The sequence below is a fragment of the Silene latifolia genome, unplaced genomic scaffold (genome assembly GCF_048544455.1).
Source record: "Silene latifolia isolate original U9 population unplaced genomic scaffold, ASM4854445v1 scaffold_57, whole genome shotgun sequence".
Lineage (NCBI taxonomy): Eukaryota > Viridiplantae > Streptophyta > Magnoliopsida > Caryophyllales > Caryophyllaceae > Silene > Silene latifolia.
In genome coordinates, this window is record NW_027413480.1 from 2,877,154 (window position 1) to 2,887,579 (window position 10,426).

The window sequence follows — 10,426 nt, forward strand, 5'->3', positions numbered from 1 at the left end:
TTTTTTATGTACCATTTTCCCTAAAATAATAATAATAATAATAATAATAACAATAATAATAATAATAATAATAATAATAATAATAATAATAATAATAATAATAATAATAATAATAATAATAATAATAATGGTGGTAGCCGGTGGTGGGTTGGGGAAGGAGGGTTGTCGGGTCAATGGGAGGTGGTGGAAGGGAGCGGCGTCGGGTCAGTGAGAAGGCCGAGGTCAGTGAGTCGCAGGAGGTGGGGCGTTGCGGGGGAGGGGAGGGGAGTGCCGACAGTCGCAGGGGGAGGGAGCCCGTGGTAGGGGGTGGTTGGCCGAGGTCGGCAGGTGTGGGATCGGCCGGAGTAATTGGTTTCCGGCGAGGTGGTGGTTAATGGAGATGGGTGGTGGTGATTTAATGGTGAAGGGGATTAGGGAAGGGAGAAAAAAAATTAATTGGGTAAAGGAATGAAAAATTGACAAGGATAATATTGTAAACTACGTATGTGAAAGAATAAAAGTCGTATGTAAAAAAACAATACCCTAAAATAATGCTGACAAATGTCCAAAATTGTAAATCAACCCTTCACAAAAGTTGACCCACCCGTTTCAATACGAACTTAAGCATTTAGAGCAAGTCCAATGGTGTAGTTTAGGGACTTGCTTGCAATTTCTTAAAATTGTGGCTAGTTCTTCTGCACACCATTGGAGACATATATATAGAATGAACTTTTAAGAACTAGCTTCATTAAGCTAGTAGCTTGAATGAACCCACTATCACAAATCAACCAATAGAAATTTAGCTAAATAAATTTAAGTTTGATTTATTGTTAATTTTTTATTTATTAAACAAAAACAAAGCTAGAAACTTATAGCTTACCATTGGAATGGTTTAAGGGTTGTAGCTTGAAATATGATGTGGAATTACCAAGCTAGAAAGTTATAGCTCACCATTGGACTTGCTCTTAGCATTTTAGCCCCATTGCCGTGTGTCGTCAATGTTTTCCCGCCCAAAAAGGGTAAACATGTAAAAATCACTCCCCCCATCGCGGATAATTGACATACTTTAGAAGTTCCACTGTTTATCCCCCCTCAACGACGTCGTATCATCCATACAAATAAACGACATACCTTGAACGCAAACCAAAAAACCAATTCGTACCGCTCCTCCTCAATCAAAGGGTCAGATTGTAATTAACTTTGAACATCATACTTCAACTCCTTAAATCCTTAATTTTTTTTTTTAAAAAAAAAAACTTAAAACATTTCCACTAATTTCTTCTCCTCCATCGATACCTCGCCATAATTCAAGCATGTCGGAAGATTCCAAGGTACGTAATTTCGTAAAACCCATTAATTATATTTAATATTAATTTGATTATTATGATTAATTTGGTTAATTGATTGAATTAATTTTTTAGAAAAATGGGCAGAAAATTGAAGAATTGGAGATTAAAATGCAGGCAATGAAAAAGGTGTATGCGGAGGTGATATTAAATACATCAAAGGAAGCGGCGGCGAGAGTAATGTTGGCTGAGCGTAAAGCACTTGGTTTTCATAAGGAATTAGTTTCCTTCAAACAAGATTCTGTCACTATGATGCTTCATCTTAATAATTCTTTCAAATCTCAGGTATTATCGTTTAAGACCGTCTTAATTTAAGCCATTAACACATTCAATTTTCAGTTTTGTAGTCTCGTCATTGATTTCTGGTTTATAATTCAACTGTACTAAGTTTTTGAATTTTGAAATTTCGTCTCTTTCTATTACTCCGTATGTTGTAAGTTTAAAAAGAGTGTTCTCGGGATTGATTTGTGGTTTGTGATTGAACTGGGCTAAGTTTTTGAATTTTTTAATTTGTTTTTAAGGATTTTTGTCAACAAAGTATGCTACTTTATGTTGCATTGTATTGTACGGAGTATTGTACAACAATGAATCGGTTGACAATTATTTACCCATTACTCCCTCCGATTCTTAGGAGTTGCCGTATATTCTTTTTTTTTACCTATTCACTAGAATTGCCCCCATTTTCGTTTTAACCATGATTTTGTCAGTAAGATCACTCTACTTTATTGGCGAGACCCATCACCCACTCACAACCTTAATGCGTGTACAAAAAGCAAACGGAGCATTTCCAACGAATCGGAGGTAGTAGTAAGCAAGTGATCTTTCTGCAGTTTAAATTTTTATTATTGGAGTGAGTAGTACTTCTGCACTCTAGTATGGTGATACAGTCTTCTGCGCCCTAGTAACCCCTATTAGGTTCATTCAAGTATACATTTTTTTAAGACAGCCTTATCTTGTTTTGCTTGTTTCCAATCTGTTTAGCAAGGATATAAATGAACTGAATTAAATTGGATTGATATTGAAAGTGTTTGGGATTCCCTTTGTTCATAGTTTATAACTATTTCATTGTTTTACTTCTTTGTCTTCTCATGTTCTCCCATTTCCTAGAATTGTAACTTGGTTTTATGCAGCTTAATACTTGTATTATCCTGCGTAGTTTATTTTTTTTAAATAAATATCAGAGCTGCCGGGCGCCTGAAATTATACATTATCCCCGTGTTTGCTCTATATCTGATTTGTTGCTAGTCAATAGAAATGGCATGAAGTTATTAGTCTCCTAGATATTTAAAATCTTAAAATGATTTGACGAAGGAAATGTATCAGTCACAGTGATTCTAGGCTCTGAATATGAAAAAACTAACCGCTTTCATTAAGAAAGATTTGAAGCTCTGACTGATAAAAGTGAATAACTGACTGATCCTAGCACTAGTATTAAAAAAAAAACTGGAAAACAATGAATATTACCTAATGTATTAGATGTTACCTGACTGACTTGCGTCGATGGACCCCTCCTTAACCATCTAGATTTAAGTTGCGTATATTTGTTGGTAACGCTATTGGGTTCTATGTTGCTCGGACTCTTCAATATTACCTCACATACCCGTGTCGGACACTGGACACTCGGACATGGGTAGGACACTTGGACATTTCATTTTAGACCAAAAACATAATTTTTTTTCCATAAAATAGACGAATCCGACACTCGGACACGTACCCGTGTCGGATACTTCTAACCGAGTCCGAGCAACATAGATTGGGTTGTGTTAATGGACTTGGTTATTATTAAATGCTCAAAGTACATGGACCATTTCCCGCCCGACGATAATTTCAAGTATCACCACTAGTTATGCTAGCAAAGTTTTCAAATATTACGCCGAAATGTGAAGGGTTTAAACTTCAAACGACGATTTGGCTTTGGAGAGGATAGCAACGTAAGACTTTTTTAGTTTATACACTGAATACATTTCAATATATAAATTATCACTTGCCCTCCTGCCTCACTGATTGAGCGGTTAATAATCAGACATAAGGTCAAGGGTTCAAACTTCAAAACCTTGGTCTTCTCTGCTATTTTGCTCTAAGATCGGCCACTGATGACCTTGGAAGGAACCTTTGGAATTTATACATCTTGTTTTCATTTTTGGGTACTGAATTATACTGAAGCTCTTTTCTTGAGCTTTCTGTATTGGGATATGAAAACATTTATTGAAACAAGTTTCTTGTATCAGATTCAAGATGCTGAAGCTAGATCCTTGAATCAACAAAAGAAGATTGATGAGCTTGAAGCCCAACTTGGTGAGGCTGAGGGAATAATTGTTGACCTCAGGGATGAGTTAAAGCAACTGCATCAGAAATTAGAGACTGTGACGAACAACAAGAAAAGGACTTCAAATGGACACATTGATGAAACAAACCAACCCTTGTATGAACATCTACCCCATGATAATACACTTAATTCTTCCACATCAAAGATTCCAGATGCAAAAATTGCTTCTTCAGTAGGAATTGTTTCTCTACATGTGGCGGATAGTATGAGCTCTCTTGGCAAATCAAATTCGGATGATGCTTCGGCTAGCGCTGAAGATTATAGTTCCTTCATTATGCAGAATACAGAGGCAGATCTATGCAGAATTGGACATTCTCAAAGAATACGCGCATTTGAAAGAAACTTGTCAACTATGAAGCCGCCTAGTTTGAAAACTAATGATACCCAGTCTCTTGCTAATGTTCTCGTAGAAAGCAGTGAAGCTAAGGCAACAAATAACTGTCTATATCCAGTGATGAAGAAATGTTGTATCATGAACTCTCTTGTTCAATCTTTGGACCAACCTTTTCTCATGTGCTCTTCAAAGACTGATGAGAAAAATTTGAACTCTACCAGCTATAATGACCAAAGAATTAGTACTCCTCGCAGATCTGCTGGAAAGACTGCCAGGTACAGAGAAGCAATTGCTTCCTTGCGGGGTAAACCTCGTAAAAAGTATGTCAGATCGTTGAAACGACCCGTAATTAGCCAACTGAAGGCATGTTCAACTCGTCTAAATTTGCATTCTGAACAAGACCCAGTAGAGGCAGTTCAAACGCTCCTTGAGGGTGTGAGTCGTAAGAGTGAAGTAATGAATAGGTGCAATGATGTCATGGTTTGTGGTGAAGGAGATGGGGAAGAAGCCAGAGAAGGTTTAATCCAGAAAGTCCCGCTTACATCTGTGGATGGCTTGGTGGGGTTAAAGTTGTTTGATGTGCCCATCTCCAATGGATTTGGAAGCTTTCATAAAGAATTGGAAAATGTTCGCCCTCGGAAGTTTACATTCCATCGAAAATGCCGAAAGAATGTCTTACGCAAACTTGATGATAACATTGTGCCTAAAAGAGATCCTTTGAAAAGGAAGTTGGAGACACTGATAGATGTTTCTGTAATTGAAAGCAATGGCTTGAACAATGAATTGCACAGAGACTTGGAGATGTCAATGAATGATGCAAGTTTGCTCCTCAGGTTTGCTTTCACTTGTTAAATGGATTTCACGTCTTCTTTATTCAGACTAATTACCGACGTAAAGCCTAGAAACCCCTGCTGATGGTCTTCTATACTGTAACAGCAGTCTGAATCAATTAGTACTATTATTTTGATGCTGACGAATTTTGGACCTAGGTTATGAGTATGACTACGAAATGACTAATATTCACTGTTTTCAAACTCCTACCTTTAAAAAGTTTCAAAACTCCCTACATTAACATCCCCTCCAATCATCCAATATAATGTCATTTTTGGCAAATATATCTGACATTTTCTGTCAAATATTACTCAGAAATGGTATTCTCATCCCCTATCAAGGTCGGTTGTGGGCAAAAATGAATGTCGTTCATGATCATTAGTCTCTAGAAAACGACTTTTTTTTTTTCTGCAAAAAAGGTGGTGGTTTGGATGTAAATTTCAGAAAAAGTTGGTATAGAAAAGGTAGTAGTTAAAAACTAACTTTAAATATTACTTTGGAAATCATTTTGCCATTAATGTGTGATTTTGTGTCCTCTCTGATGAATTTATGCACCTTGTCTAATTGCAGTTGATCTCAATGGCTAGCAAGGGGAAGGGGTGTTATTAAATAGCTAACAAGTTGTTGAATAGAGCAATGCAATGTTGCTTCTTTTGCACTAGTCGACCGTACTCGAGATGTATATCCTGACTCGTCGTCTTCTCTAGTTCCTTGAAGTAGGATAATAGGCTAACAAGGTGTTGGATAGAGCAATTCAGTGTTGCGTTTTTTTGGTACTTAACTAGATTGTACTCTGTAAAGGCCTAAAGTGTAAGGTACCAGGGAGTTTTGTTGTGAGCCCGACTTATTATAGCTACTCCTTGTGGAGGTTTTTGGAATGGAGTTAGATACCCAATGGATTCTAACTCCATTCCAACCCCTTGAAATCTCATACCCATGTTTCTACTCAAGTTTCTAACTCTATTCCATATTATTACTACCTCTATATCCATTCCAGGGTCGAACCAAACACTCATGAGCAAGTATGAGATTCTAACTCTATACCACTATAGTATCACAATCTATTCCATGCCATTCCAATACTTCGAACCAAACGACTTCTAAGAACTTGTTACTCTTGAGACTTCTTCAAGTCTTCAACTACTACTTTCAGATCTAAAAGCTCAAGGATTGAATCTACACAAACCTTGATCCGGTATCTTTGTACTTATGTTACTCTAACTTGGCAGCAAGTGTGCTAGTGTCGAGCGTAAAGTGATCTATTCCATTTAATATGAAACTTTATATCCATTTTAGAACAATTTATCTACTTGCGAAACCACCAAATTGCGTTTTCTTACAAATCACGCTTCCTCATATTCACGACTATACTAACAAAACAAAAATGACGCAAAATAGCATCACATTGCCCTGCATCATGTAGTCCAATACGAAACTCTTCTAAACGGCCTGTTTCAATGGCGGTACAAGACCACCAAGTCTAACTTTGAAATGGAAAATAAAATGAATATCAGAAATCATACATAATAATGCTTCAAAAATTGTCAAGGGTAGACGTGACAAGCACCACCAGATAGAGAGAAGTATAGAAAATAAGCAAAATATTTGAGTGACAAATACTTGGTAGATTATTAATACTAAAATAGAATAAACAATTAAAAAGATGCCTTTGGAAATTATAGGCTTATAGCTAAAGCTACTTAGTCAATAACTTAAATGGGATTATTAAGACTAATACATTTAAGAAACAACAAACTAAACAAACAAACTGAATTTGACCTTTTAATACCTTAAGCCATCATAAAACTATACATGCTTTATAGAACTTTTCACGTCTTCTTTAGCCACCTAAATTCTCTGCTAACTAACATCTAATTTCCCTGATAATTCTTGGCAGTAAACATCCTTCTTCTGTCTTCAATTTCCTTTTGCCTAGTTTACGTCAAATTCATCAACATTAACGGCCAAGTTTGTGATATCGTAAAAACTAGCTTGCAGACTGTTGCATGGGCTATGGGAAGTCAAATGCTAAGGTCGTCATCTGGCAGGTCACCCAGATGGCTTAGAAAGAAATCCAAGAAAACTGAGCCCTCCGCTTCACCCGAAGTTTCAGGTGCGCATCTTTGTACATTAATATGGTGCATCACTTCTATGTAATTCAGTATTCCTAGAATGCAAGTTTATTCATGTGAATTACAATTCTATACTCTGGTAAGGTCTGGTACATCTGACTCCGCCATTTGCAGGAGTCTTTTAAGACACTAGGCTAATGTTATTGTTGTTTTGCAGATAGTGAACCCGAGGAATACCTAAGTCATAGTTTTGTAGGTTCTAGAGGACTCCAACCATCGGGTTTAACCCATGAACTCAGGTAATCAGTCGGACTAGATTCATAACAGCTAGACGATATATTGCATTTTTGGATCACATTAGTTTTATGATATTTTCAACAGGATTTTTGTGGGAACATGGAATGTGGGAGGAAAATCGCCAGTAGGAAGCTTAGCTGCTGATTTAGAGGAATGGCTAAATCTAAAGAGCTCAGTGGATATGTACGTTCTCGGGTAGGTAATACATGACGGAAAAAAAAAACCATGATGATTCGAAAAGCATGATCACAGATCTATCTAATTAACCTTGTTTTTCACAGGTTCCAAGAGATTGTCCCTTTGAACACAAAGTCAGTTATTGGAATGGAAGATTACACAGATGCAAGAAAATGGAACTTGCTGGTAGGAAAAACACTAAATAACAGAGAAGGGTGTGTTTGGCTGTCATCTACACTAACTCCATTGACAAATGACGAATATCAGTACGCTAAACCTGAAAACAGTGGACGACAAACACGTCTTAGGAGGAGCACTACTCCCTTAAGAGAAAGGTCAAACCCTCAACAAGGGGAGCAGGATGGAAGTTCTAATGCCTATAAAATGATGGCTAGCAAAAAAATGGTCGGAGTTTTTCTCACAATATGGATAAAACGAGATCTTCTAAGAAAGTATCGGTTTTCCAATGTTAAGGCAACTCCTGTTGCCTGTGGTTTGATGGGTTACTTGGGAAACAAGGGTGCAGTCTCTGTCAGTATGTCAATTGATGGAACCAGTTTTTGTTTTGTAACTGCTCACTTGGCATCTGGCGAGAAGAAAGGAGATGAGTTACGAAGGAACCAACAAGTCGGGGAGATCTTCAAGCGAACTGTTTTCCCTCGACTACCTTTGGAGATTGAAGATACTCTTCCTCTCACCATATTAGGACATGAGTATGTTTTCAACACCTCATTTTGCCCTCCTTGACCACTATTTACAGGCCTACAATTTCCTCACCTAATTGGTAACCTACCCCTAGATTGGCAAAATTCTGCAAAACAAAATTAAGCCAACTGAAGGACAAAACTTTAAAATGTATAACAAAATATTTAAGGTCTCACCCAATTTCGCAATAGCGTCCATGGCAGTTCCCCCCACATGGTTCCTCAAAAGAGCTGACGGGAAGTTCTATGGCCACTGAATCACAAGCTAAATGGCTCCAGCCTCCAGCTATAACATAAGATCATATATATATATATATATATATATATATATATATATATATATATATATATATATATATATATATATATACAGCAATCGGATGACGAAACTCTTGAAAAAAATAAAAAATATACTATGAAATTATGATAAAACTTTTATGGCATTTAACAAGGAACTAAATCATATATGCAATGCAATGGAGGTTTATTTTATTTTATTAAATTTGGTCAGTCAAATTGTTGTGAAACAGACGAATATTCTTGTTTGGGGACCTCAACTACCGGCTTTGCATGGAAGACAACAGAGCGCGGGAGCTAATAAGACAGAAGAAGTGGAAAGAGCTACAAAAATTTGACCAGCTCAAGAAGGAACAACAGCATAGGGGAGTATTTCAAGGATGGAGAGAAGGAGATATAGAGTTTGCACCCACCTATAAATACTCTGTAGAACTTGGCAATCGTTACACGGGAGACAAACATTCCCCTTTACTTCCAAATTCAGCAGAGAAGAGACGAACCCCAGCATGGTACGCCCAACAAAACCATGAATGATATATACTAACCATTACGAATGATCGTCATAAACAAGACTACAAGATACACATTGACATCAAAATTCTTGTGGTTGCAGGTGTGACAGAATAATGTGGTTTGGGAAAGGAGTAGAACAACTTTCCTATTTCCGCGGAGAGAGTAAATTCTCAGACCATCGACCTGTTTCAGCCCTTTTCATCACAGAAATTGATGTTTTGAAGCCTGCGAATTCAAAAACAGCTGCACTGCCACTAAGCAAGTTTCTTGCTTCAATGAATCTTTCAAAATACAATGTAAGCATTCTAAACCTAGACATGTTATTGTCGTAAATACATCAATTACGGTTAAAACATTCAGCAACCAACTACGCAAATAACTCAAATTGTTTGTTTCAGACTCCCATGCAGGTTCAATGCAGCAATAAAAGTAGTACATTACTGTCACTGATTAAGGCAGAAACAGAAGGATCCGCGAGTGGAAAAGCATTAACTGTAGATAATAGGCAGTAGGATTAAGCTGTGATTAACTTTGTCAAGATATATATGCGACACTATCATTCGTCAAGAAAAATATGTGACTCCAGGCTTGTTTTCCTCCTAGCTACTTGATAAGCGTGAAGGGCACAATTTTGTACGCCAGACGCCAGTCATGACTACCGGAATCAGACGAATCCTTTTCTTTCTTAAAGGAAGACATACAAATTAGAATGTTGTAAATGATTGAATTTGATATTTTACAAGTAAATAATTGCAATATTATGTATATAATAGACAGAAAGTAAGTATGATTTCATGATTCAACATCAATCCCTTCTGCATCCTCACAGTCCTTAGTGGTTGGTTACATTCTGCAGGAAGAAATCAAGTTTAATTTGAATTAGTAGGGCTTAGGTCAACAATTGTATCACAAACAACATAGCTACACATATTACTCCCTCCGTCCTAATCGTTTGTTCACCTTTTTCTTTTTCTCTTTGTGAAAGGTATTTTAATTCAAATGTAAATTAATGATTGGGACGGAGGGATTAAAAATGAAATTAGTGAAGACATTTTGATGAAACACGGATCGCGTATAAAGTTGTGGCATATTCATGAAGGCATACAAGTCATATGGGATCACAACTATACATTCAAAAGGCATCTGCAGCATTTTTGGCAAACCTAGGCATAACAACATTAAAATCAATTTTTTTGGATAAAATATGAGTTATTTAGGCAATTTCTATTGACTCCTTATTTTTAGGGATTAAAAAATTAAATTTTTTTTTGCCTAACTCCTTATTTGGGATTAATCACTCTCTCCCTCTTAAATAATTACTCTCACACTAGTGTACTGCCCGTGCTACGGCACGTACTTTTTAGATTTGGTTTCTAAAGAGGCACTCTCAATAAAATTATTTGTATAAATATTTTATACTCCCTCCATTCAACTCCAAATGGTAATTATCTTTTTTGTACACTATTCACAAGTAAGAAGAATCTTCTCATTTCCTCCCAATATATAAGATAAAATATATCCATGTGAGATCTTGTTTTATTCGTCTTTAG

The 10,426-nt window shown here is 36.7% G+C and overlaps 2 protein-coding genes across 4 annotated transcripts; both read left to right on the forward strand.

Annotated features, from left to right (window-relative positions):
• Window positions 1-980: 980 nt before the first annotated feature.
• On the forward strand, window positions 981-5,766 carry LOC141639768 (uncharacterized). 3 transcript variants are annotated; one of them, XM_074448818.1, is made up of 4 exons: window positions 981-1,310; window positions 1,413-1,610; window positions 3,554-4,818; window positions 5,387-5,766. In XM_074448818.1, the coding sequence occupies exons 1-4, from the start codon at window positions 1,293-1,295 to the stop codon at window positions 5,388-5,390; spliced, it is 1,485 nt and encodes a 494-aa protein (XP_074304919.1). In that variant the 5' UTR covers window positions 981-1,292; the 3' UTR covers window positions 5,391-5,766. The 3 variants fall into 3 exon arrangements, with proteins under 3 accessions (XP_074304919.1, XP_074304921.1, XP_074304918.1); XM_074448820.1 differs by having other exon boundaries at window positions 1,443-1,610; XM_074448817.1 differs by having other exon boundaries at window positions 982-1,310; window positions 1,401-1,610.
• A 997-nt stretch (window positions 5,767-6,763) lies between these two features.
• On the forward strand, window positions 6,764-9,685 carry LOC141639769 (type I inositol polyphosphate 5-phosphatase 8-like). The gene is made up of 7 exons (XM_074448821.1): window positions 6,764-6,929; window positions 7,106-7,187; window positions 7,270-7,380; window positions 7,467-8,075; window positions 8,597-8,872; window positions 8,977-9,172; window positions 9,275-9,685. The coding sequence occupies exons 1-7, from the start codon at window positions 6,830-6,832 to the stop codon at window positions 9,386-9,388; spliced, it is 1,488 nt and encodes a 495-aa protein (XP_074304922.1). The 5' UTR covers window positions 6,764-6,829; the 3' UTR covers window positions 9,389-9,685.
• Window positions 9,686-10,426: the final 741 nt, after the last annotated feature.